Here is a 27,738-nt window from a genome sequence, read left to right as displayed (position 1 = left end):
TGATTTGCACGGGAACCGCCAGCTTCACCAGCCTTTTCCTCCTTGCTGCTCTGTAGGATGATGAAGGCGCTGAAGACAGTGACCCTGGTGCTGATTCTTGGTCTGTTCTCTTTCGGTGAGTCCCTGCAGAGCTCCGACCTGTGGACGGTGCCTTAGGAGGTACTCGGGGCTCCATTCTGTCCTGTTCCACTTCCCCTGCCGTGACCAGAGGAGCTCAGCTGAGAGCAGAAAGTCCCCGACAGAGCTGTGCCAGTCCCTGCTCCAGCAGGACGGGTGTGGGGGTGAGGAAGGGCTGACTTGCCTTCCTCAGGAGGGCTGAGCCAGTTCTCTTCAGCCGAGGGAGAGGCCGTGGCTGAGCTCTCCTGCCCCAGGGGGTGAGAATCTTCTGCAGGACAAGGAGCACAGTCCAGGGCAGGGAACGTCCATCTATTGCACAGCCCATACGCCATGATGGCCACTGTCAAAGAGCAGAGGAGAGACAGCTATGGCACTTGGGAGAGACACAGAAAGGGGAGTGGGCAGCCCGAGGCATAACCCAGCCTTAGACCGAGTTCTAAGCTCTGGTGTGTGTCTGACAGGTCTTTACCACGTGGGACGACTTGGCGCAGAAAGCCTCTGGAGCACCTCAGCAGAGTTAGAAGACCTGAGCAAAACCCTGCCCCTGCCAGACCAGCTCCATAAGCTGCAGGAACAGCTTTATCATCTGCGCTGGAGCGCAAAGGATGTCACCGAGCGGGCTCTACAGGAAGGCGTGAAGCAGGGAAAGCTCCCAGGCTTTACCGGACGGGTAAGGGCACAAGGCAGAAGGATCTACTCAGGGGTTTTATCCTCCCTCCGGCACGTATCCTACTCCATTCACTGCCATGGCCACGTTTCCTTCTCCTGTTGCTCCACACTTCCTTATGGAGATGAGAGAGCCCTGACGGGAATGACAGCTGAGTCGTTCCTTCCTCTGTGTCCAGATCTTGGATCCTCCTCAAGGGAGGACTGGAAAGAAAGAACTGCCTCAGCACTGCAGAGTTAAGCCAGTCCTATCTCATGCCCAGAAGGCTTGTCTGTCCGTGCTGCCCGGCCTGGGGCCTCTCCACAGGAAAAGCCTCTTCCCACAGCTCCAGCATTCAGAGCACTGGAGTGAGCAGCCCCCCCTTTCTGATCCCATCAATCACAGCAGAGCAAACCTGGGAGGCTTCCGGGCAATTTGGGTGTTCCTTCCATCTGAGATGGGCCCTGTCCCCATTCACCTTGGCTGGCCTTGCAGGGGAGCTGCTTGCCCCGTTCCTTTTCCTTCCAACAGTCGCTCTCCTTTGTGTTCCTTCCCAGGCTGTTCAGGACATCATCAATCAAGCCCTGGAGAAGATGGAAGAAATCCACGTCCCGATGCCTGATTATGCCCTGAAATCAGCAGGTGCTGTGACACTGTACAAACAAACCAGTTCCAAAGCGCTTCCTTCCAGATTGACAAGATGCGCATTGGAACGTGCCCAGGGGTAGGAGAGAAGGGGCGAGAAGTCAAGGGTCACCTCGTACCCTAAAAGCGCCCCCACTGACAGAGGCTGTAACAGGCCAGACCCCATGGGAAGCCCAGAAAGCCTAGCTCACATTCCTGCCTTTTTCCATGGCCCCATATGACAGTTTGATGACTCCCTGCTACGTGTCCCAGACGGGTTGTGCCAGTAAGACAGAGGGGAACCCACTGTAGGACATGGATGACTATCGAGAAGCCTTTTTCAAGTCAACACTGCAATATTCCTCCTGACACTGCCTGATGATCATGGTCATGTTTTAATTTCCAGGGGCTGCTGTCATTCATTCAAGGACTTCTCCATCGCTCCGGAATGACAAAACCAAAATCTTCCTGTATTCCCTGCCGGTGATGCATTATATGAGGTCCCCTGAGCTTATTCTGGAGGTAGGAGCACCAAGAAGCAGTAAAACAAAGGTCGGGAGAATGAACCACCCACGCTGCTCAGAGTTGCCTTTCCCCCGTCTTTGCTCCTCGAAGCTTCTTCTCCTGCCTCCTCCTCGCATGGACCTGCTCTCCTCCTGTGTCTCCCTGCTATTTCCTCTCCCAGAGTGCCCCAGGTTCTCCGCGGGAGCTTCTGCCAGGCCAGGCTGCTCCTGCAGTCTGTGCCTGCCCAGTCGCTGTGCAAAGTGTCAGCACTGCAAGGAAGGAGAAGGGCAGAGATGCCCGCAGAGCTCTGGGATGTGCTCTTAGTGAGCACCAGCGGGTGCTGAGAGCCTGCGCTGCTGGAGGGCCCCACGTTGGGCTCTCAGGCCGTCCTGGCCCTGCTCCTGAGCTGCCTGCGTGGCAGTGCTGGCTGGTGCCAGGGGAAGGAGGGTGCAGTGGATGAGAGGCAGCGAGGGCTTCCCCTGACAGGAAAGGTTCATCCAGGGGGGCCCGGAGCTGCCACCTGCTCTGGGCAGGGGCCTTTCAGCCACACCGTCCCTGGCTTGTTCTTGGTGAGGGCTCTGGACCAGGAGAGGCCGCTGAGCTTCTATAAGGAGCACACCCAGCCCCCAGCCATCGAAGGGCTTTTCTGCGGAAGGGTCTTGTGATACGTGAATTCTCACAACTGCTGCTCTGTTCGGTACCCACAGGGTGCGACTGAAGGCACTGGCTGCGCTTCAGAGCAGAAGTGATTGGCCAAATGAATTCTTAATCCTCTGATGCTCATGGCAGGAACGAGAGCCAGGGCAACCTTCTCCATGTCAATGTAGTTTCTTCTTCTCCTTTCAGCCGGAAAATCATCCTGGAAACTGCTGGCCCTTCCCAGGAAGTCAGGGACAGGTGTTCATCAAGCTGTCTGTGCCAGTCGTTCCCAGAGCTGTCACCATGGACCATGTCTCGGGGACAGCGTTCCATGGAGAAAGTATTTCCGCAGCGCCAAGGGACTTTGCTGTCTACGTAAGTGATTTCTCTGGAGTGGGGGCAGGGGCTTGCACAGCATTTCTAAGCATGTGGTGAAGATGGGTCAGAGAGTCCAATGGCCTGAAGCTTCCTCCTGGCTCTCAGAAGAAAACGGCTCCTTGGAGTTACTCCCTTCCCATTTTATTCCTCTTTTAATCAATGTACCAGTCGATAGGAAGCTTCTGGGGCAGGATGCTACTCCAGGAGCCACAGGGAAAAGTAGCTGGACAGTGCATGGTCCTAGACCTTCTTGGCTTGCAACCCCAGTGGGCATTTGTGATCCTCAGATAACCTCCCTCTCACTGGTGGTGTCTGCTCCTTTTCTGACTAGCAGCTTGGACTCGTTGAGTAGGCAAGTGTGACGTGCTGCCCACCTGCAGCTTCTCGTCTTTTCCTTGTGCTCATCGTCCCTGAACTACGTAGATGAAATAACCCCGTACTTCACTGACTGAAGCTCATTCTTGCCATGGTGCACCAGACACTCTTGTTTTCTCCACCCCTGTCTTTCTGTAGGGCTTTAAGGAAGAACACGACGAGCAGGGAACGTTCCTGGGACAGTTCACTTTCCTGGCACCGCTGAATCCCAGTCAGACCTTCCAGCTGAAGGTATGGGGACAAAGAGGGGGGAGAACTGTAGGAGAGGAGGAGAAATGCGGTTGGATGGGGAGAGGCTTCCCTGCCAAAGGGCTACAGGCAGCCCTGTTCTTGAGCGTGTGCCACGCTGGCCTTTCTTCTGCTTTAACTTCCTGGTGGCGTATACCTGGACTGCCGGTCTTCTCTTTCGTTTTGGGTTTAAACTTCAGTGCTTAGAAGCGCCATGTTTGAAACCGGAATCAGCTTGACTGTCTGGACCCCAAGTGGACACCAGCAACCACATCCAGTAGGATGCATGAGTGCTGGTCTGCCAATTAAAGACCAGGAATACTGGGCTTCCTGAGGATTCTGTTGGTGCTGGCAGTGAGTAGTGACAGGGAGGCCATTCTGTTTCTGTGGCTTTCTAGAGAAGGCAACGAGGCATTATACTAACACCAGCACTGGGTCTTCTGACTGTGGAAGCCTGTGCCCCAAAGCAGGCGAGAACTTCCCAGTGTATTTGCTGAGGCATCTGGTCGCTGCTTCTTCCTTTGCTGTTCTCATGGCCCAATGAGGTAGAGCAGGACAAGAACGTCTTGACCACGACAGATCAAAAGCCCTGGCGGGGCAGCAGGAAGGAAGCTGTTGAACAAAGCCATCGCCACGGAACTACTCTGTCAGTGGTCACGTGCCAGAGAGGAAAAGGCGACTCATTTCTTCTTGTCGTTTCAGAACGAGCTCCCTGGGGTCGTGAATTACATCAGGCTGCAAGTGCTGAGCAACTGGGGCCACCCGGACCACACCTGCCTGTATCGGTTCAGGGTGCACGGTGACCCACCCAAAGACGGGGGAGAAGTTCCAGTTTCATCTGTCAATAAATTCCATTAATTTTCACCAAGTCCAGTTGCAGTCTGCTTTGCCTGTGATGCTGACTGGTCCTCCCTGAGCTAACTGCAGCTCCCCGTCCTTCTCTCGAACCACCAGCTTATGGGAGACTTCAGGAGTGCACAGCAAGATTGTCCTTATAAAAGAAACAGGAAAAATCAGTCACAAATCTGCAGAAAGCCTGACAGCCACACACTTGCTGCCTACGCAGGAACATCAGCAAGGCCCTGCCTGTACACCAAAGATTAAATTAAGGGAGAGGTTTCCTGTGCAGCGAACAACTGAGGATCGACTGAATGGAACCATCTGTTGTTACCTGTTTACACAAGAGGCACATGCTGCTTCAGCTTCCACCTTCCAGTCTGTTGCCCATGAGAAAATGGAAGTGTGTTTTTTTGTAAGAAGGAAACCTTAATTGGAAAGTTGGTTCATGGACTTATTTGCCTCTCTGGGCACACATCGAGTTCATAGCCCAGGAAACGTTACAGAGTGATTAGCAAAGCAATCCCAGGACACTTAAGATATCCCATAACCGCACGAGTCTGTCTTTCCTTTTGACCCCGAGTTCCCCAACCCCAAGGCAGGAGCAGGCAGGGCAGTCGTGCGCTCGGGTCACACCGGGGAGGAGAGAGCAGGAGCAGCGCTTGACACCCAGGGCTGGGAACATCACTTTGTGCTCTGAGCTGGGGCTTAGTCCATGTGCAAGCCCAGCACGGATCCAGACACCAAACTGAGGGTGTCAGTTCATCCCCGGTGCCACACACACGGCACCTTCTTCCATCGCCTCCTCCCGATGAGCTGTTTTCCAGCCCCTTCCACCTCAGCCCAGCTCAGACACCTGCACTCTGGCCCAGGGCTGACTGGCGCTGGTGACCCTCGGGGCAGCAGCAGGAACCGCTCTGACCCTGGTTGTGGGGCTGTCCCTGGGCTGAGCCCTCGGGCCCAGAGCTGGTGAACTGGGCCATGGTGGGGCCCAGGGGTGCTGAGGTTGACAGGTCCCCCCCAGCCTGTCTGTGCTGGAGACACCTGCTCCTGCAGCAGCCCTGGTCCTGGACCTGAACCTGCTCCATCCTCATCCAGAAGCACACGTTTGTTTGGCATTTTCTTAAAACTGAAGATCATTCAGGTAGAGGCAGAGCCTGTTCAGCAGTTTGAGTAGTTTGGGGACAGAGGCCAGTTGGGGGGCTGGGGCCCTCAGGGGTGGGGGCTGTTTCTGCCCCGTGCCCTTGGCCTGGCGCTCACAGCTGGGAAGGGACTTTCCAAAATCCTGCTGGAAGGAGGCAGATGTGGCCACCCCCGGCACAGCCTCAGGGTCTGCTGCCAACCTGCCCTCAGATCATCTCTCCATAGAATCATAGAGTCATTTTGGTTGGAAGAGACCATCAGGTTCATGGAGTCCAAACATAACCCAACTCTAGCACTAACCCGTGTCCCTCATGACCTCCAGTCTAAACCTCCCCTGGCACAACTTGAGGCCATTTCCTCTTGTCCTCTCACTTGCTCCTTGGGAGAAGAGACCAACCCCCTCCATGCTCCAACCTCCTTTCAGGCAGTTGTAGGCAGTGATCAGGTCTCCCCTCAGCCTCCTGTTCTCCAGGGTGAACCCACCACTTCCCTCAGCCGCTCCTCATCACACTTGTGCTCCGGCCCCTCAGCAGCTTTGTCACCTCCTCTGCACTCTCTCTAGTGCCTCAATGTCCTTCTTCTGATGAGGGGCCCAAAACTGAACACAGGATTCAAGCTGCGGCCTCACCAGCGCCGAGCACAGTGGCAACAAGAAAGTGTGGCTGATGTTCTTTCTTGACCACACTCCCTTCCCCACTAAGGAAAGGGAAAAGAGGAAAAGGGAGAGAGACTTACAAGTTGGATAGATTTAAAAAACAAAACGAGACAAAAATTAAAACTTGCCTCATAATACTAATAATGAGACAAATAAGGAACAATATACAAAACCAATATTGTATTTCCCAGAGTAGCCAAAATGCTGCCACAGGGGCTGGTGTCACAGCAGAGGCTGCAGAGAAGACATCAGGAAGTCCTGGACTGGACTCGGCAGTGCACAGGAACTGGGTTCAGGGATGCAAGGACGGGAACCAGGATCAGGGTTGCAGGCAGGACAACGGGCAGGCTCCTCTTGAGATGCTGGCCATGGACCAAGAGCCTGAGACCCTCGTGATCTCCCAGCTTTAAACTGTGCATGACATGGATGGCATGGAACAACTGGGTTTTCAGTTGGCATCACTTGTTCTGTCCACCCCTCCTTGCAAGTACAACCCCCTCACTTATGGGACGTAAGAGATTCACCAGCGATGTTGGCTGCTATAGCAATAAGATCTAGTCCTAGGCCTTTTCTGCATACCAGCCCTACCGGTAGCTCAGTAAAACTGTCAATATTGGCCGTTGTCGGCTCTGGAGCAGACAGTGTTTGAAAAACACGCATCCAACTGCAGAAATATGCAGTTACTTAGAAGAGCTTAAGCTGAAAGGAAAATTCACTAAAATACAATTAGTCTTGTTTTAACAAAAAGCAGGACAGCCCTCATCACAGTCTGCACCTTCCTCAGAGAGGCAGCAGAGGTGAGGGGCCGATGTCCTGTCTCGGGTGACCAGTGAGAACAGGACAGGTGGAAATGGAATGAGGCTGCGTCAGGGCACGTTCAGCCTGGACATTAGGAGAAAGTTCTTCAGTGGAGGGTGGTCGGTCACTGGAACAGGCTCCCCAGGGAAGTGGTCACGGCTCCCAGTCTGTCAGAGGTCAAGGAGCGTCTGGACGATGGTCTTGTGGTTTAGTGTTATGTGGTTGTGCAAGCAGTGCACAGCTGGACTCATTGATCCTTATGGGGATCTTCTAACTCGAAATATTCTATGATTCTGTGATGTTCGAGCTCAAGAATAGTCCATCCCAGACCCATTTGTGTGTGTGTGTGTGTGTCTCTTTCTGGGCTAATTGGGGAGATGAGGAGATCTCTGGGAGGGATCTAAACCTTACATGTGTCATATGGATGAATATTTTCCACTAGCACAGTCAAGTGTACAGAGAGACATGGCGGGGTTGGGGAGGTGAGGAGCAGGTTCTCCATACAGTGATGGACCTCAGGCAGACTGCTGCTCCTTCCTGTCCACAGCTCCTCAGGGGACACTCTGCATCAGTATCAATGGGAGAATTCTCCTATCACTTCTCCTAAGTGCTCTTTCTGTACCTTCCTCTTTCACTACACCCTTGAAATGTATCTAATTAAGTGCACAAGTGTTGAAGACCAGAGGTACATGAGGGAAGTGACAGGGCTCTATCAGTCCTGTCTGATAACTGCCAGTCCCAGGCAGATACCTCAGGTACCCTGGGGCCTCTGGAGGTTTGCACTGGGGGCTTATGGTCAGACCACGGAGCTGTGCCTGAAAACATGAGAACTGCTCTCAGTTCTTCAAAAAACAAACAAACAAACAATACAAAACCACAACTTACTCATCAGCTGAAATGATTCAATATTTTAAATAAAATGTCCATGAATTTCTGTCCTGCCAAAATATGGATTTTTACAATATGTATGAATTGCAGGAGAAGAAATATTGTAGTTACCTTGTGCTTGTATTTCCAGAACTCTGCCTATGATACTGTGTATTTAATCCCCCTGAACATCCAGGTGTTCCTACCTGTCCTTATTCAAACCACCATGTCTGCAGTCGTCTCTTTAGAAGCCTGTCTGGACATTTGCACTTTCCATTGCTCCCCAGAGGTTCTTCCTCCTCTCACTCTTTGCTCATTCAGAGCCTGTCACCTTTCTCTGCTTTGAGCTTCAGGCAGGTAAAGCTGAATTGTCTTTCAGCTGTCACTCTCATACTCCCTGTAGGCAACTCTTCAATTGTGGTGATGGACCTCACTGAAAGTTGCTTAAACTAACGATAGAGTATATTTTATTGTTCGTTATGTTCTGTTGTGTTTTCTTTCTCCTTATCTTTTTTGCTTTTGCCAATTAAAATGCCTCTTTCTGCCTATTTAAATCCAGATCTCTAAGGAAAGCATGAAGTAATTTGTGCAGAGAAGCTGTAACAATCAGGTGCAAACTTCAGTGGAGAATCTGATGTAAAGAAAAGCGATGTAACTGCCAGGGGGGCAATGAGCGAAACAGGGAGGTTAGAGAAGTGAGGAGCAAGGGTGTCCATCCCGTGTCTGGCCTCAAGGGACTGCTTTTCCCACCTGTCCAACCTCCTCAAGAGACACTCTGCACCAGTATCCATGGGAGAATTCTTCTCTCACTTCTTCCAAGTGCTCATTGAAAATGTTCTCTGTACCTACCCCCTGAAACCTCTCTAATGAGCTCTACGAATCTTCAATACTTGAAGAAAATTATGGTAGAGACACAGCTTGTGAGGGCTTGAAACATTTTAATGAGCCCGTGGTGTATTTGAGGCTGAGATCATGAACCTCAGGTACTGACAAGAGACTCAACAAAGCTCTCAAGAAGCCAAAGTCAACAGCAAAACCTTGAAGTTCCTCGAAGCATTAATGGGCCCCACTGAGGGCTGTTCCTGACAAAGCCTCCCCAGGGACTCGTTAGAGCAGATAATTGGAGGCTGTGATGACATGGAGGCCAAGGCCCCGTGCAGGTGGCTCTGATGGTGAGAAACCCCTTGGTTTGCTCTCTGAAGCAGAAAGGAGAAGCCATGACCTCCAGGCAATGGGAAGGGGGATCCTGTCCCTCACACACGGCTCAGGGCTCTGCCTGGGACTGTGGGATGTGGGTGTGCAAGGCCGAGGGAAGGACAACACTGGTACAACAACTTCCAGCTTCCCCATGGGGCTGCAAGGAGGCAACGAGGCCCCAGCACCATGAGGACGACATGTCTTCTCCTGGGCCTCAGTGGCAGAGACAACTGCCATGGCCAAGGAGACAGAGACCTTGGTTCTCTTGGTGCCTTCCAGCCTCACCAGCTCCCTTTGCCATGTCCACCGCAGGCTGTTCTACATGGTCTTACACCTCATAGAATCACAGAATCAGAGGATGTCCTGAGTTGGAAGGGACTCACAAGGATCATCGAATCCAAGTCCTGTCCCTGCATATGACAGCCCCACAGTTCACACCATGTGTCTGAGGGTGTTGTTCAGTCTCTTCTTGAACACTCTCCGGTTTGTAACCATGACAGCTCCCTGGGAACCCGTATGCTGAACGTCATGTCCAGGAGGAGATTGTGAGAGACACTATCAGAGGCTTTACTGAAATCCAAAAAGATCACGTCGACGGGCTTCCCTTGGTTGACTAGGTGGGTAACCTTGTTGTAGAAAAAATTAAGTTGGTTGGGCAAGACTTTCCTCTCATGTACCCCTGCTGGCTGGGACCAATGACTGCGTTGTCCTTCAGATGTTTTTCTGTAACTCCCTGTCCCTCTTTCCCTGCAGCCTGTAGACACCCGTGTCACTTCCCACCTGCTCTCACCCCAGCATTTCTGTCCCTTCACTGATGTGTCTGCACCCTCACTGGCTGTTCTTTGGAGCACAAACCATGGGCTGATCCAGCTCCCTCTGGGTGACCTCTTGCACCACAGCACTGCCCTTCCGGTGACATTTCTTCCTCCTGATAACCAGTCTTCATCTTCCAAGTTACACTCTGTGACTTTTTTTTTGCTCTCGTTCTTTTTTCTGCTACCAAGGAAAGCTCGACCATCTCAGAAACTGCCCTTCAAGCTGGGAACACAACCCATCAGTCTTCTTGTGGTGTTCCATCTCAACAAAGAGAAGTCACCTCACCATGAGCTTCTAAATCCCAGGACTGCTGCTGGCCTTTCAGCTTCTCTGATGGACACGACCATGTCCCTGCTGCTGTCTCGTCATGTACTCAGGTGGAATGGACATGACAACGCGTCTCCAAGGCCTCTTCCTGGGTAGGGCCTGTGGGTACTTAGGCCGAGGTTCTTTCCCAGCCACGTCCCTGCTGCTGGGCTGTCAGCTCCAGAGAAAAACTGACCTCACTGTCCCCTTCACAGCCACGTGCTTCTTACTGGATTATGAGTGTCTGAGACCCAACTGACTGCAAAATACCACACCCATCCATCACCCACCTTGTGGCCCAGGACCTGACCAGACAAAAGTATGCTTGTTGTATGAATCTGATGAAATCTGTTTCCTACTAATCACAGAATCACAGAATCACAGAATGTTAGGGATTGGAAGGGACCTCGAAAGATCATCTAGTCCAATCCCCCTGCCAGAGCAGGAACACCTAGGTGAGGTTACACAGGAAGGCGTCCAGGCGTGTTTTGAATGTCTCCAGAGAAGGAGAATCCACAACCTCCCTGGGCAGCCTGTTCCAGTGTTCCGTCACCCTCACTGAGAAGAAGTTTCTTCTCACATTTAAGTGGAACCTCTTGTGTTCCAGCTTGAACCCATTACCCCTTGTCTTACTGTTGGTTGTCACCGAGAAGAGCCTGGCTCCATCCTCGTGACACCCACCCTTTATATATCTATAAACATTGATGAGGTCACCCCTCAGTCTCCTCTTCTCCAAGCTAAAGAGACCCAGCTCCCTCAGCCTTTCCTCATAAGGGAGATGCTCCACTCCCTTAATCATCTTTGTGGCCCTGCGCTGGACTCTCTCCAGCAGTTCCCTGTCCTTCTGGAACTGAGGGGCCCAGAACTGGACACAATATTCCAGATGAGGTCTCACCAGGGCAGAGTAGAGGGGGAGGAGAACCTCTCTGGACCTACTAACCACCCCCCTTCTAATACACCCCAGGATGCCATTGGCCTTCTTGGCCACAAGGGCACAGTGCTGGCTCATGGTCATCCTGCTGTCCACCAGGACCCCCAGGTCCCTTTCCCCTACACTGCTCTCTAATAGGTCATTCCCCAACCTGTACTGGAACCTGGGGTTGTTCCTGCCCAGATGCAAGACTCTACATTTGCCCTTGTTATATTTCATTAAATTTTTCCCCGCCCAACTCTCTAGCCTGTCCAGGTCTCACTGGATGGCAGCACAGCCCTCTGGCGTGTCAGCCACTCCTCCCAGCTTGGTGTCATCAGCAAACTTGCTGATAGTACACTCAATTCCCTCATCCAAGTCATTGATGAATATATTGAATAGTATTGGTCCCAGAACTGACCCTTGAGGCACTCCACTAGATACAGGCCTCCAACCAGACTCCGCCCCATTGATCACGACTCTCTGGCTTCTCTCCTTCAGCCAGTTTGCAGTCCACCTCACTACCCGATCATCCAGTCCACACTTCCTCAGTTTTGCCGTGAGGATGCTGTGGGAGACGGTGTCAAATGCTTTGCTGAAGTCAAGGTAGACCACATCCACTGCTCTGCCATCGTCAATCCACCTTGTTACGTCTTCATAAAAGTCTATGAGGTTGGTCAAGCACGACTTCCCCTTGGTGAAGCCATGTTGACTGCCCCTGATGACCCTCTTATCCTTGATATGTCTTAAGATGGCACCAAGGATAAGGTGTTCCATCACTTTCCCAGGGATGGAGGTGAGGCTGACCGGTCTATAGTTGCCCGGGTCCTCCTTCTTGCCCTTTTTGAAGACCGGAGTGACATTTGCTTTCCTCCAGTCCTCAGGTACCTCTCCCGTTTCCCAAGACTTGGCAAAGATGATGGAGAGCGGTCCAGCAATGACTTCAGCCAGCTCCCTCAGCACCCGCGGGTGCATCCCATCTGGACCCATGGATTTATGGATGTCCAGATTGCTTAACTGGTCCCTAACCCAGTCCTCATCAATTAAGACAAACTCCTCCATTGCCCTGCCTTCCTCTGGGGCCTCAGGGGCACGGGGCTCCTCAGGACAGCCTCCGGCAGAGTAGACAGAGACAAAGAAGGCATTCAGTAATTCTGCCTTCTCTGTATCTTCTGTCACCAGGGCACCCACCCCGTTCATCAGTGGGCCTACATTGCCTCTGGTGTTAGTTTTATCTGCCATGTATTTGAAGAAGCTCTTCCTGTTGTCCTTGACCCCTCTCGCCAGGTTTAACTCTAAGGAGGCCTTAGCTTTCCTAGTTGCCTCCCTACATCCTCTGACAACAGCCTTATATTCTTCCCAAGTGGCCAGCCCCTCCTTCCATGATTTGTAAACCCTCCTCTTCCACTTGAGTTTGCCCAGCAGTTCCCTGTTTAACCACGCAGGTCTCCTGGCTCCCTTCCTTGGCTTCCTGCGCGTCGGGATGCACTGATCTTGAGCTTGGTAGAAGCAGTCCCTGAAAGTTAACCAACTATCTTGGGCCCCTTTACCTTCCAGCAGCCTTGCCCACGAGATTTCCTCCAGCAACTGTTTGAAAAGGCCAAAGTCGGCCCTGCTGAAGTCCAGGGTTGCAATTCTGCTCGGTATTCTGCTCCCACCACAGGAGATTCTGAACTCCACCATCTCATGGTCACTGCAACCAAGGCAGCCCCCCACCTTTACTGCTTCGACCAGACCCTCCTTGTTAGCGAGGACGAGATCCAGCGGCGCACCTCTCCTAGTCGGCTCCTCCACCATTTGCATCAGAAAGTTATCATCAATGCACTGGAGGAACCTCCTAGACTGAGGCTGGCTGGCTGAGTAGTCCTTCCAGCAAACATCAGGGTAGTTAAAATCCCCCATAACAACCAGAGCCTGTGACTGTGAGGCCGCGCTCAGCTGCCCGTAGAAGGCCTCATCAACATCCTCACTCTGATCTGGTGGCCTGTAATAGACTCCCACAACAGTGTCACCCCTGCCAGCCTGCCCCTTAATTCTCACCCACAGACTCTCAACTTGCTCCTCAACCGCACCTGGACAGTACTCTATACATTGTAGTTGCTCTCTCACGTAAAGAGCAACTCCACCACCATGCCTGGCTGGCCTGTCTTTCCTGAAAAGGGCATAGCCATCCATGACCACATTCCAGCCATGTGAGCTGTCCCACCATGTCTCTGTTAATGCCACCAGATCATAATCTCCTGACCGAACGCAGGTTTCTAACTCCTCCTGCTTATTCCCCATGCTGCGCGCATTGGTGTACAGGCACTTCAGGGAGCGAGCCGAGTACACCGATTTCACCCTAGGGGCCTGAGGGGCCTCCCGGTCTTTATCGATTCCAGCATGCTGCCCCACTGATGCAAGCCCAGCTACAACCCCATCCCCCTTCAAATCTAGTTTAAAGCCCTCCAAATGAGCCCTGCTAATTCCTGTCCCAGCATCCTTTTACCCCTGTGGGATAAACCTTTCCCACATATCACTGACCGGACTGGCGTCTTATAAAACCAGCCGTTATCAAAGAACCCAAAGCCCTGCCTGTAGCACCAGTCCCGAAGCCAATCATTTACGGACTTAATTTTTCTATTCCGTCCCACATGATCACCCAAAAATGGAAGGAGGGAAGACAAGATAACTTGAGCCCCAGACTCTTTCACCATTCGTCCCAAGGCCTTGAAGTCTTTCTTCATTCCCCTCAGACTACGGGATGCCGCTTCCTCCCCATCTGTCTGGAAGATCAGTAGGGGGTAATAGTCCGTTGGGCGCACCAGTTTGGGGAGCGCCCTGGCGATATCCCTGATCTGAGCTCCAGGTAGGCTACAGACTTCCCGATGATGAGGGTCAGCTCTGCACATCGGGCCCTCCGTCCCTCTCAGAAGGGAATTGCCGACCACAATTACCCTTCTTTCTTTCTTATCGGAGGCAGTCTTGAGGCGTGGAGTCGATCGCCTCTTCCTATGTGACCTCGTAGGTGGCCCTTGCACCACATCCCCACCTACGACTTCTTCAATATCTAGGGCCTCAAACCTATTCCGGAGGGGCACCTGGGGAAGCAAAGCAGGAGGGAGGGGAGTTGCCCGTGACTCCTAACTGGAACTCGCTTCCAACCCTCCTCAGCTGTTTGACCCCCTACCTCTGCCCAACAGCGACAGGACAGGGGCTGTCTCAGGTCTTCCCTCTCTGCCCAACAGGGCAGGGGGTCCATCACCTTTTGGGGGGTTCCCCCTTGGGGGGAAATGAAGTCATTACAGGATGCTTTATTTTGTTTAAATACAGACAGATCATGGATCCTCATTTACACAGCCAGTGGTTATAAAAGAAAAGCAGACAGTGAATTAGAAAGGGGACGACAACATTATAACAGTAAAAAAACACCAACCGATAACAACAGAAAATACAGATGAGAGGCTGGACCTGTAACTAGTGACATTAAAACTGCAATGCAGAAGCAGATGGGCAGTTTATTGCTTCAGAAAACACTAAGATATGAGTTTCCACAGGGCATCCTTGAGCTCCTGGTTCCTCATGCTGTAGATGAGGGGGTTCACTGCTGGAGGCACCACTGAGTACAGAACAGACACCACCAGGTCCAGCCATGGGGAGGAGATGGAGGGGGGCTTCAGGTAGGAAAATATGGCAGTGCTGACATAGAGGGAGACCACGGTCAGGTGAGGGAGGCACGTGGAAAAGGCTTTGTGCCGTCCCTGCTCAGAGGGGATCCTCAGCACTGCCCTTAAGATCTGCACGTAGGACAGCACAATGAACACAAAACACCCAAATCCTAAACAGACACTAACCACAATAAGCCCAGCTTTCCTGAAGTAGGTGTGTGAGCAGGAGAGCTTGAGGATCTGGGGGATTTCGCAGAAGAACTGGTCCAGGGCATTGCCCTTGCACAGTGGCAGTGAAAATGTATTGGCCGTGTGCAGCAGAGCAGTGAGAAACCCAGTGGCCCAGGCAGCTGCTGCCATGTGGACACAAGCTCTGCTGCCCAGGAGGGTCCCGTAGTGCAGGGGTTTGCAGATGGCAACGTAGCGGTCATAGGCCATGATGGTCAGAAGAGAATACTCTGCACTAATCAAGAAACCTACAAAGAAGACTTGGGCAGCACATCCTGCAAAGGAAATGAGCCTGGTATCCCACAGAGAGTTGGCCAAGGATTTGGGGACAGTGATGGAGATGGAGCCCAGGTCGAGGAGGGAGAGGTTGAGCAGGAAGAAGTACATGGGGGTGTGGAGGTGCTGGTCACAGGCTATGGTGGTGATGATGAGGCCGTTGCCCAGGAGGGCAGCCAGGTAGATGCCCAGAAAGAGCCAGAAGTGCAAGAGCTGCAGCTCCCGTGTGTCTGCGAACGCCAGGAGGAGGAACTGGGTGATGGAGCTGCTGTTGGACATTTGCTGCCTGTGGGCATGAGGACCTGTGCAAGGAGGAAAAGACAGTGACAAGTTAGGTGACACTTCTCTGGGAAAAACCAAAGCCATTTCCCACAGCCCCTCCCACAAAGAGACCCTTTTCTTTTTCCAGGAGAACGTCCTGGCTGGAACCCTCGTCGGTGCTTGATGAGTGTGCAATGAAGAGCAGGGTCTCTGCCCAGGGGCTCTTGAGGAGTCAGCCTGAGCCTGTGTGATGGGGTGGGGCAGGGGCCAGTCCTGGGGTTCAGCTTTGTCAGATGGAACCGCTCCTGGTGCAGAAGGGACTGTCAGCATCTGTACCCGCAGGGCTGAGAAACTGAGTTTGAGAGGTTTGGCGTTTCTACAGCTTCTTCTCCTCTCACAGCCTGGGGAGTGTTTTTGAGTGTCAGAAACCCTCAGCATTTCTGCTGCACTCAAGGAGAAGAGAGCGAGTCCTGCGAGACCAGAGGATGCCTGTGGGTCAGTGCAGAGTGAGGGCAGCTGCTCTGTCCCTCTGTCTTGCTCCAGCTGCCCTGGGCTGGCACCTTTCTGAGATGGAGGCTGATCACACTCCCATGTTACCCTGAAAAGCTACCAGGCACTGCTGAGAGCAGAGGGACCCACCTCAGACCATGACACGTCTCACCCTCTCCTAAGGTCTCAGCCTGTTTAGCTCAGGATATACACGGCTCATTTCACAAACCAAACAGCATTTTGTCTGTCACAGCTTCTCCTTGGAACCTTCAGATACCACACAGATGCTGTAGGACCGGTTTGCATCCTGAAGGATAGTTCAGAGCATCTGTGGTAACCCCCAGGAGATATCCAAGTGTCCTAATGATGCCATTTGATTCAGGGAGACTCAGCTCTTTCCCCAGCCCCACACACTGCATTGCCCACAGCCCCACAGGGCAGAGCAAAGCTGGGACACGTGTTCCCATGGACACAGCTGCAGGAAAGGACCCACAAGATCAGGCTGTGACTCTGCAGCTGAAACTCCCATCCCCAGAGAGCCTGACAGCAAGAACCAGATCACAACAGCAGTGACCCAGAGCAGTGGAGCAAGAAGGAAACTGCGGTGAGGGTGGGTGTGAGAGAGGCCAGGGCAGAGGCAGCCGGGCACTCAGACAGCGTCACCCTTCCCCAGCTGTGCAGCCACCTCCCACACACCAGCATTGCCGGGCAGCTGCTCTCAGCCCCTGTGCTCTGCAGAGGGAACTGGAGCTCTGGCTGCACAGGAGCTGCTTCATGCCTTGGAGCCCCCGGCCCTGAGGGCAGAGGCTTTGCTGGGTGGGAGAGGAGGCGAGGGGGCTGCTCACAGGAGGCATCTCCACTGCAGGGGATAATACAGAGTTTTACGTGTTCTCCCTCCCATATCAATTCTGAGTTTAGTTTCCTCTCATTTCTGATCATTTCCCTGATGTCTGGAGATTCTCCCCCTGGGCGGTGTTTCCCTGTACATGTCTCTTCCCTGTCAGCACTCACAGACCCCATCCCACTCTCTGTGCCCTCACCCTGGCTCTACAGATCCTGCCTGTTCACAGGGCACTGCCTGGGGGCATCTTCCTGTTTGCAGGTTGGAAAACAGGACAGGTCAGACTAAGGCTGATGGGTTCAGCAGATGTGATGCTGGTGCTGTGCACAGGCAGAGCAGCAGCTGAAGGGATGTTATGAGGCTTCTGGCAGATGTACTGGTGACTCTGAGTTGCAGTTCAGGAGTCTCAGTGACTTGTTTAAGCAGGAGAGCTCATTTTCACTTTATCCTTTTCTGCACCCCCCAACCCTCGGGATAGAAAACTGAAAAGGCAGGCTCAGGAAAGCTCCCTATCTGTCTAGACAATCCTTGCATTGATCTTCTCTTTGAGGCATCCCCTCGGAAAAATCCTGGGGGTGATCTGAAGCTGTGAGCAGAACTGATCCACACAGCAGCCTCTCCACAGCAGAAGCACCTTTCCTGCCCTGATAGGGGTGGCTCCTTCCTCCCACAGCTTCTCCCCACAGCACCGTGGGGATCTCCCCGGGCAGGCTGAGCGCTGACCCTGGCAGGCGGCAGAGTCCCTGCCCCGGCACAGCCCTGGGGTGCAGGGACCCTGCTCTGCAGGACAGCCCTGGGCACCCCTGGGTGCTCACCCACCTTCACAGCTGTTCAAAATTGCCTGACAAGAGCCCCCTCCTTACTGATCCCACAAGCTGTGCCTGTGCTAACTTGAGGAGATGCCTCCAGGAGCTACAGCTGTATTGCCCTGCACCCAGAGACTTACCATGGCAAGGGCTGCAAAGATTTCTCCTCCAGTGAGCTCTCAGTCATCCTCCCCATCCTGACCACCTTTAATCTCTCTCTGCCTTGCTCGTCTCCCTGAGATCCCCAGGCAGAGCCCTCAGCCCTGCTGCGCTTTGCAGAGGAGCTGCTCCTGGGCAGAGCTGTCTCTCTGCAGCGCTGCCGCTTGCCATGAGCTCCCTGTGTCCCAGGAGCCCAGCCCAGCTCAGCAGCACAGGAGCAGCCCAAGGCGCTTTAATGACCCCTCTGGTGGGTTTGCTGCTGAGTCCATGAACCTCAGACCCTGGAGGAAGCTGAAGAAACCTCTCAAGAAGTCCAAGTCAGATTCAAACTCCAAAGTTTCTTGTAATGTTAATGGGTCCCACTGAGGAACACTACTGAGGAACTGACCCCAGGGTCTGGTTAGAGAAGAAAACTGGAGGCAGAGATGACAGGTCAGGACAAGCAAGGTGAAGGTCTCTCTGATGCTGAGCAAACCTGGATGTGTTTCACTAATCCAAGGGCCAAGCCCTGATCCCCAGCCCTGGGAAGGCAGATCCTGTCCCTCCCACGTTGCCCAGGGCCCTTCCTGGGACAGTGTGATGTGGGGCTGTGCAAGGCCAAGGGCAGGACTATGGTCCCACACCTCCCAGGTTCCTGGCTGGGGACAAGGAGGCCATGAGGCCCCTGTGCTGTAAGGACAAGGTGTCTCCTCACAGGCATCAGAGCTGGAGACAACAGCCACAGCCAAGGGGAGAAGAAGCTCCAGCTGTTAGTGTTTACATGCAGACGGTTTATCCTGATGAGAGCGTCTATCCCAAGATAACATCATGAGGAGTTACAGGACACTACGAATATCACCTGCAGGAGAAACTCTGCGGTCTTGGGGGGCTAGTGCTCGTAATGCCAGAGGTCTGGACTTAGAGGGGAAGTTTCCCTTCATGTGGGACGGCAGCAGGAATGCGTGGAGCTCTGCCTGGGGACAGAGAATATCAGCTGAAAGTTGAGGAGTCAGCATGAAAGGGCAGAACAACATGGGCAATGTTGTGGTGGGTGGACATCAGCTACTGACTCACTGATGAGGAGGAGGAATTAGATGAGGCCTCCTTCAGACAAAGGAAAGAAGCCTCGTTTCCAGGCAGTGTCCTCATGGCAAATCTAAGATATCCCAATATCTGCAAGGTACCAGCCATGCAGGAGGGTTTTGGAGCTCATGGACAACATCTTCCTGACACGGGTGACTGAGGAGTCAGTGAGGTGAGGTGCCCTGTGGGACTTCACACTTACAAACCAGAAAGGGTTGGTCAGGGGTGTAACAGTCAGAGATGAGAAAGGAGAGCTGAGGCTCCTGGAAGATGATAACAAGGCAAAGAGCAGGATTTCAGGAGAGCAGGCTTTGGCCTGCTGAGGGACCTACTTGGGTCCTATGGGATATGACCTTGGTGTTTGCAGCAATTTTTCTCTCACATTTCCTCCTTCCTCTCTCCCACCTGCTGTTGTGCAGCGTTTTTTACCCTTTCTCAAATACAATATCACAGAGGTGCTGCCAGCATCACTGAGTGGCTCAGACTGGGCAAGGAGTGAGTCCATCTTGGAGCCAGCTGAAATTGGCTCTTCCTGATGCCAGTCAAACTCCCGTTGTCTCCTCAGAGAGGTGACAACTGTAGCACGCCCACACTCATCCCCAGTTACAAGACTTTGCCATGTAAACCCAGTAGACGGTGACAATGTGTTGGGTGTTACAAACTACTTGATCATGGAGAAGAAATGGAAAAGATCTTCTGTCAGCAACCTGAGGAAGTCACAAGTAAATGAGCAGGTTCCTATAGGGAACTGTCATTGCCCTATCATCCACTGGCCAGGCAAAGCAGTGGGTATCAACAGTCCAGAAGATCTTGGGCCGACTGCTTAACGTGGCTGCCTGGTGGGACAACAAGGGTGATGCTCACCTGGATGTGGAACTGGGAAACAAAGAAGAGCTGGTGAGGGATGTGAACATCAGTGTCCACCTTGGCTGTGGTGACCAGGCAACAGTGGGATTCCAGGCACCAGAGGGGAGGGAGGAAGGCCAGCAGCAGAGCGCAGGCTGGTGGGCTCCAGAGGAGAAGACTTTGACATACTGAGGGACAGCAGCCAATAGAGGTGGTGACATGGAAGTCTGTCTGATGGGTGAAGGAGCTCAGGAAATCTGAGAAACCTTGCAGGACAGCCTTGTGCTCCAGAGGAGTGTGATTCCTCTTGAGCTGTCCTGGCATGTCTCCTCACTCAAGTGGTGCATCAGGCACCCACTTTCCTACACATATTGTTTTGTGTTCATCAGAAAATGCTCCAGATCAATAAGATACCACCTCTTTGGGAAACGGGGAGGAGGGAGAGGGGCAAAGACAATAGAAGAAATACTGATTTATTCTTCTTTATTATGGAAATGCTCTCTATTTGGCTATTCCTGAAATCTCCCTAATCATCAAGACCAGACTTGAAGCCTTTAGGAAAAGGATGCACAGAGCCTTGGCTTGTAAGGGCATTTTGGATGTTAATGAGCCCTCTGCTGCCGTGATCCTGAACTGCAGCTGCTGAAAGAAGGAACAAACCTCTGATGAAGTGAAAGGCAGAAGTGGAACTCAAGTTTCTGAGGGTGCTTGGGACCCCATGAAGGGCCAGCACTGACTCAGCTGTGAAGGAAACAACCAGTCGAGGTCCCTGTCCCTGGAGGCTCGTGAAGCAAAGACTTGGAGACACTGGTTACGGGTGGTGAGGGCAATGTGGAGGTGACTCTGATGCCCTGTCAGCCCTTGATGCTTGTTTATCACCAGAATGGATGAGACTTGACCCCTGGGACCTGGTAGATTTTTCTCAAATGTTTTTCAAGGCTTTTTGTGTGGTCAGTGTGAGTGTTTTGTGTTTTGGGGGTGGGTTTTATGTCAAGTGCTGTTGCTTTAGCTGCAAGGCTCTGGTTTTCTGTGGAGTTGGAAATGCCTGTGAGTTCTTCACAACTCATCAATCTTCTTTTATACCCCTGGCAATGGTCACCAATCACCTCAATGTCCCAGTCTCAAACTTGCTTGAATCCTCTATTTGGATCCATATCCCATCACTCCAGGATGTTCATGCATCCACCAGGTTCATGGGTATTTCCTGAGGTCCATCCAGGACTGGGCAGTGTAAGAGAGGAGCAGAGCAGGGAAACCTCATGGGCCATGCCTGAGCACAGCCACCCCCAGCAGCAGCCATTCCCCATCTCCCAGGCACAGCCATGCCCACAAGATGGAAATGTCACTGCCATATATGATTAGCCCAAGAGAGGCCTTTCTTCCTTCCTTCCATATTCCCAGGAAAGTCTTGCTCCTATTCCTCCTCCACCTGCAGACAACAGCTGCTTTCCATTCCTGGGCTCAGCCATGGCTGTAAGGGTTCACTAAAGCCATCAGCCATCTCATTGCTTCTCCCTGACATGCCCTGTCCCTCTCCCACACCTACACATGGCCAATCTCTGCTGCTCAGGGCCTCCCGCTCTTCAGAAGAGGCCTTGAGCTCTTTTGTTCTTCCTGGTGCTTACTATAAACTTCCTCGCTCTCCCCAGAGTTCATGGTGAGCTTTCTTGTCCATAAGAGCCCCTTTATGACCATGGCTTACTAAATGGGTGTCTTTTTATGATCATTTGTGCAGAAAGAGTAGTCACAGGAAAACACTGAATATGTCAAAACTGATAGTGAGTGCAGTGCCGTAAAAACCTGATGAGTTACCCCCATTGCTGTGTCTCTCCTGGAAGGAGTCTGTCCCAAGAAGGGCATCCAGCTTCTGCCACTCTCTGCAGAGGCACATGAGCAGTGTCGGTGCACGTGGGGAGGAACAGGGTGATTTTTGCCAGACCACCCTTCATAGGAACCACTTAGATATGTACTTCCGGATGGGGTATTGTACCTTATGCTGCAAATACCTATTGGATTGGCACTGCCAGAGGGGCTACCACAGATGCAGAGTATCATTTTACAGATATTTAAATATAAGCATGCTAAACTTTTTTTTTCTTTAAATACTGACATTGCTAGACAAATTACACAAACACTTGATTGATTATTGGTGGGTTTTAACGTGATTATCCACAGAAGGCCCACCAGCTTTTCATCTCAGGAAATGGGATGCCAGAGCTGAAGGGAAGGATGGCTTGGGCTCTGTCCTGTGATCTGGGAAACTGAAACATGCTCCCATCTCCCCAACACCCTGCCCTCCTCAGTGAGGGGTGTGAGACATTCTGCCAGCGAGATCTGAACTCACAGTCATGACAGGTATTTTGTGTCTAACTGCAGCCAATGGTGTCCTGTCAGCTCAGGATTTGGGCTTCCATTGCTGGAGGTCTTTAAAAGAGGTGGAGATGTGGGGCTTTGGGATATGGTTTAGTGGTGGACTTGACAGTGTTTGATTTATGGTTGGAATCCGTGTTCTTAAGGGTCTTTTCCAGCCTAAATGATTTTATGATTCTTTGATTGTATGATTATCTGATTCTCTGATTCTATGATTTGGGTTGAAACCATTTCCATTCCATCGCCTCCAGCTTCCCTCAGAGGCTGCTGTTGTGTGGCACAACTGTCCTGGCTCCCCAGGCAGGTTGGGCACTGGCTCGGTGCCTGCATTGGAAGTTTTCCCCTTCCTGGGGTAAAAGACTGTTGAGGAGAGACAGTTGTAGAGATTTGGGTCACAGAGGTTTGAAGCAATCCTTCCAAAATCTGAGCAGGCTGAGCTTTGGTACAAAGGCACAAAGGAAGCCAGAATGCTTATGTGGTGTGCACTGACACACACCGTCACCTGCACTTCCAGTCTCTGAAGTTCCAATGGTGCAGCAGAGTCTGGAGTTCTGAGCTCCCTTCATCTGCCCATTGTAACACATGTAAAATGAAACTACCCCAGCCAAAAGTTGGTTTTGATTCTCTTCACAGCCTGAAGCACCACATGGGTCATGAGACAAGCCAGGATACCCAACGAGGACTCACATGCTCTGCACTTACAGTTTAGATGTTCACTGTAATCTCAGCAGACAAGAAATGCTGATTCCTGGGTGCAAGAAGCTGGTCAAGTGCCTTGTCACCATTTCTGTAATAATGGATTTGATGTCTGGTTGATGTGCAGAGTCTATACATGGATGCTGACACCTGTTGAACAACCTGCTCTGAAAGGATTAGCAAGGTGGGCTGTTCTTTCTGGAAGGGCATTGAGACAGCACAAAAGAAGATCTTGGGTCAGGACAAATGGAAAGGGATTCAAAACTTGTGGTCAGTGCTATTTGAGGGGACTTGTAAAGCAGCCCTGCACGTCATGTAAATTATTTCTGTGGTCAGGGCTTTTTGGGGGTACTTGTAAAGCAGCCCTGCACCTCATGTAAATTATTTCTGTGGTCAGAGAGAACCTGAGAGCTTTGTCTAAATGGAAAACATGAAGGGGATGAAAGAACAGCATCATTCAGGCTCAAAGGGACATCAGGAGGTGTCTTGACCAACCTCCTGCTCAAAGCACGGTCGGACCAGATTACTCAGGGCTTTATCCAAACACATATATGGGCACTTTCTGGGGTAGAGTGGATGCGCACCCCTGGGAAACAGCTTCCAGGGCTTGACTGTCCTCAGGATTGGAAAGTTTCTCCCTTTCTGTAGCACCTTTCCAAGCCCAACCATCCAGATTGTTTTTTACACATCTACTTGCATAGCAATGCAGACCATAATATCCTACCTTGGACACAAGAATATTGTGGGGGATGATGCTGAATGCCCTGCTGACTTCCAGGTAACAGACCACCACTGCTCTCCCCACGTCCAGCAACCCTGTCCTTTCCTCACAGAAAGCAAAGAGGATGGACAGGCACAACCTGCCCTGGGTAAACCCCGTCACCTTCTCTTTCAGACACCCCGAAATGGGGTCCCAGTGGACATGTTCTGGGGCACAGCCCTTAGTTCCCCCGCTCACCCACTGGGCATTTTTGAAAAGTGCACACAATGTGTGAGAGCTGCCAGTGGTCAGGGCGTCCCCCCAGTCTCCATGAGCTTTCCAAGAAGGTGGAGAGTGGCCTCACTGTGACATGGTCCTGCTGTCTCAGCTCCTGGGATGCTGCCCCTCCTGTCCCATAGACTGGAAAGGATTGTGTTAGTTCCAGGGACCCCTGACTTGATCCCCATCCACTGCTGGTTGTTCTCCCTCCAGTCACAGAGGCCTGGGAGACCTTGCTGGTGAAGATGGAGGACCAGAGACACAGAGAATATCACTTCTCTCCCTTACTAAATTAATCTGTACCCACACGGTGTCTTTGTTTCTCCTTTAACTGTTCCTGCAGAAGGAACAGCTCATTATAGGGCTCTTGAATTGACTTATAGATCTAGACTGAGTTTTGATCTGGACTGTTGCTGTGCTTGGAGGCTGCTGTCCTTGCAGACCAGATGAACTAACTTCTGCCACCCTGCCTTGGCAGTTTATTCCATCCGTGTCACAGCTCTGTCTGCAACACTGACAGCTCCAGCTCAGCCAGTCAGGTCCCTGGCTGAGGCCATTGCCTCACATCTGGGCTGAACCACCCCAGCTGTGGCACCAGGAAACCTCTGACCTGCCCCAAGGAAACCTGGTACCAAGTGTCCAAGATCCCATGTGTGCAAAGGCTTTGCCTCAGAGCACAGACATGACATGGCCAAAGATTGCTGAATGTCTCTCTAGCCCTACGAGTATAAAACCAGAATAAAATGGCTAAATGCCTTCAACTGAAGATATTCCTCCCCAGCTTGGAAAAATTGGATCCTTTGCTATAACTTTCATGTGTCCTCTCTAACAATGGGACAAGAAAAAATGGTTCTCATGCCCAAATTCTTTTCTAATATGAAAAATGCTACTGCAGGAAAGAAGTGTCTCTGTAGAGGTGAGAGAAGAAACATCACTGATTACTTCACACTGTTTCATGGAACATTGCCCCGGAGATCCAGGAACACCACAAGGGAACCAGGAGGGGACAGAGAAAGGGACATCATGGGCTGCTCCTGTGCTGCTGAGCTGGGCTGGGCTCCTGGGACACAGGGAGCTCATGGCAAGCGGCAGCGCTGCAGAGAGACAGCTCTGCCCAGGAGCAGCTCCTCTGCAAAGCGCAGCAGGGCTGAGGGCTCTGCCTGCAGCACCGAGGGGACAGGAACCAGGCAGAGAGAGGGGAAATGCAGTCTGGGGTGTTGAGACAGCTGAGAGCTCACTGGAGGTGAAATCTTAACAGTCCTTAACACAGTAAGTCTCTGGGTGAAGGGTGGTGCTGATACGGATCCTGCAGTTATCTCCCAGAGCTGGCACATCCCATGGCTGGTGTGGAGAAGAAGGATCTGCACCTCAGCAGGGATTCTCTGCATGGACCGGGCACAACAGCTGCCTTCTCCCAGCTGCAGGGGGTGAAGCCGGGTGTGCACCCAGGGGTGCCCAGGGCTGTCCTGCAGAGCAGGGTCCCTGCACCCCAGGGCTGTGCCGGGGCAGGGACTCTGCCGCCTGCCAGGGTCAGCGCTCAGCCTGCCCGGGGAGATCCCAACAACACTGAGGGGAGAAGCTGTGGGGGGAAGGAGCGACCCTTGACAGGGCAGGGTCTTTCAGCTGTTGAGAAGGAACTGCGTGGGTCAGGACAGCTCACAGCTCCAGCTCACCCCCAGGACATTTGCAGAGGTTCCTTCTGACGGACACTGAGGAAGTATTTATCTGATAGGGGTGATTTTAAGTTTTGAGTTTTTTCCACTCCTGGTTGGCTGGGTGGGCAGTGGGACATGGGAATTTATTTCTCTGCCCTGGAGAAGGCGCTAAGACCCCAGTTCTCATTAGGACTTGTCAGAGCTGCTCCTGAGCCCCTGCGCACACAGAGCTGCCCCTGGGCAGTGCCCGTTGCCAGGAGGTGTGAGCAGGACAGAGCTGAGCATGGGGGATGGGCTCTGGGACACTGACAGGGAGCAGACCCAGGGACACAGAAACAGCTCCCAGCAGGGACAGCTCCATGCAGCAGAGACATGGGCAGGGGTTGGGAGCTGCAACCAGAAATGCTGGGGAGGGGATTCAGGAAGCCCCCTGCCATCCCCTGCAGTGCAGACACATTTCCCAGTGCAACCCCCTGGTCTCCTCTCCTCCCCAGCAGAGCCTCTGCCCCAAAGCCATGGGGTCCAGGTAACAAGTCTCCACCTCAGCAGCTGGACCTCCAGGTGAAGGGTTTCTGGAACGTGGTACACAAAAAATGTGCTAAAAGTACTTGCTGTACAGTGTCATCATGTGAGTGGCAGCAGCACAGCCAGGTAAGGAGAAGGTTTCACATCATGCCCGTCTGCCTTTCTGTCCTTGCTTTATTTTTCAGGAGCACTGCAGTGTTCTTCCCTGTTTCTCCACCTGTCCCTGGTGCTCTGACTCTCTGGACTTGGGGTGGGAATGTGGGTCCATTTCAGTTCTGACACCAACCCAGGGGGTCTTACCCCGGAGGTGTGTTCATGGAAACTAGGTGCCCAAGCTGTATTTTAAGCTGTGATGACCTGTGTTTGTCATTTGGTAGGAAAGGAGAATTAGCTGACACATGCCTCCTTCAAGTATGAGGTTTTCCATGAGAAATGGCATTGTTATTTTGCTCAGAGAAGTCTCCCCTAACTTGTCACTGTCTTTTCCTCCTATGACAGGTCCTCATGTTCACAGGCGGAGCAAATGTCCAACAGCAGCTCCATCACCCAGTTCCTCCTCCTGGCGTTCACAGACACACGGGAGCTGCAGCTCTTGCACTTCTGGCTCTTCCTGGGCATCTACCTGGCTGCCCTCCTGGGCAACGGCCTCATCATCACCACCATAGCCTGTGACCAGCAACTCCACACCCCCATGTACTTCTTCCTCCTCAACCTCGGCCTCCTTGACCTGGGCTCCATCTCCATCACTGTCCCCAAATCCATGGTCAACTCACTGTGGGATACCAGGGTCATTTCCTATGCAGGATGTGCTGCCCAGGTCTTCTTTGTAGGTTTCTTATTTGGTGGAGAGTATTCCCTCCTCACCATCATGTCCTACGACCGCTACGTTGCCATCTGCAAACCCCTGCACTACGGGACCCTCCTGGGCAGCAGAGCTTGTGTCCACATGGCAGCAGCTGCCTGGGCCAGTGCGTTTCTCGATGCTCTGCTGCTCACGGCCAATACATTTTCACTGCCACTGTGCAAGGGCAATGCCCTGCACCAGTTCTTCTGCGAAATTCCCCAGATCCTCAAGCTCTCCTGCTCAAACTCCTACCTCAGGGAACTTGGGCTTCTTGTGGTTAGTCTCTTAGTAATATTTGGGTGTTTTATTTTCATTCTTTTCTCGTATGTGCAGATCTTGAGGGCCGTGCTGAGGATCCCCTCTGAGCAGGGACGGCACAAAGCCTTTGCCACGTGCCTCCCTCACCTGACCGTGGTCTCCCTGTTTGTCAGCACTGGAATGTTTGCCTACCTGAAGCCCCCCTCCATCTCCTCCCCATCCCTGGACCTGGTGGTGTCTGTTCTGTACTCAGTGGTGCCTCCAGCAGTGAATCCCCTCATCTACAGCATGAGGAACCAGGAGCTCAAGGATGCCCTGTGGAAACTCATATCTTAGTGTTTTCTGAAGCAATAAACTGTCCATCTGCTTCTACATAGCCATTTTAATGTAACTAGTTGCAGGTCCAGTCTCTCATCTGTACTTTCTGTGGTTGTTGGCTTTTTTTTAATTGTGATAACATTGTCATTCCCTTTCTGTATCACTGTCTCCTTTTCTATTATAACCAGTAGCTGTGTAAATGAGGAGCCATGATCTGTGTGCTCTGGCAGCTTGGTCACCGTCCTGCTGTGTGTCAGTCCTGTGAGCGCAGGCAGGGACAGGCAATGGGCACTGCTGTGACAGAGCTGGCCTCACAACAGCCTTTGCAGAAAGAAAGGTGATCTTCTATGGGCAGGGCCTGAAGGTTTAGCTCTTCTTCCAAACCTTCTCTCAATAACACGTCCAAGAAAATCGCCACAGATGAAACACCAGTGTCCA

At 52.4% G+C, this 27,738-nt stretch overlaps 1 protein-coding gene across 1 annotated transcript in view; it reads left to right on the top strand.

Annotated features, from left to right (window-relative positions):
- LOC135999366 (olfactory receptor 14C36-like) overlaps positions 1 to 27,300 on the top strand; it is a gene marked incomplete at its 3' end in the record, with an annotated part of 28,581 nt that extends 1,281 nt beyond the window's left edge. The window contains exons 2-6 of the mRNA XM_065652922.1: positions 57 to 115; positions 579 to 787; positions 1,321 to 1,405; positions 1,794 to 1,909; positions 26,422 to 27,300. Of these exons, the coding sequence (XP_065508994.1) occupies positions 57 to 115; positions 579 to 787; positions 1,321 to 1,405; positions 1,794 to 1,909; positions 26,422 to 27,300 (1,348 nt within the window). The remainder of the gene's footprint in view (positions 1 to 56; positions 116 to 578; positions 788 to 1,320; positions 1,406 to 1,793; positions 1,910 to 26,421) is intronic.
- Positions 27,301 to 27,738: the final 438 nt, after the last annotated feature.

The sequence above is a fragment of the Caloenas nicobarica genome, chromosome 28 (assembly GCF_036013445.1).
Source record: "Caloenas nicobarica isolate bCalNic1 chromosome 28, bCalNic1.hap1, whole genome shotgun sequence".
Classification (NCBI taxonomy): Eukaryota; Metazoa; Chordata; class Aves; order Columbiformes; family Columbidae; genus Caloenas; species Caloenas nicobarica.
The sequence above is the reverse complement of the archived record's forward strand: the minus strand, read 5'-3'. Positions and strand labels throughout refer to the sequence as shown.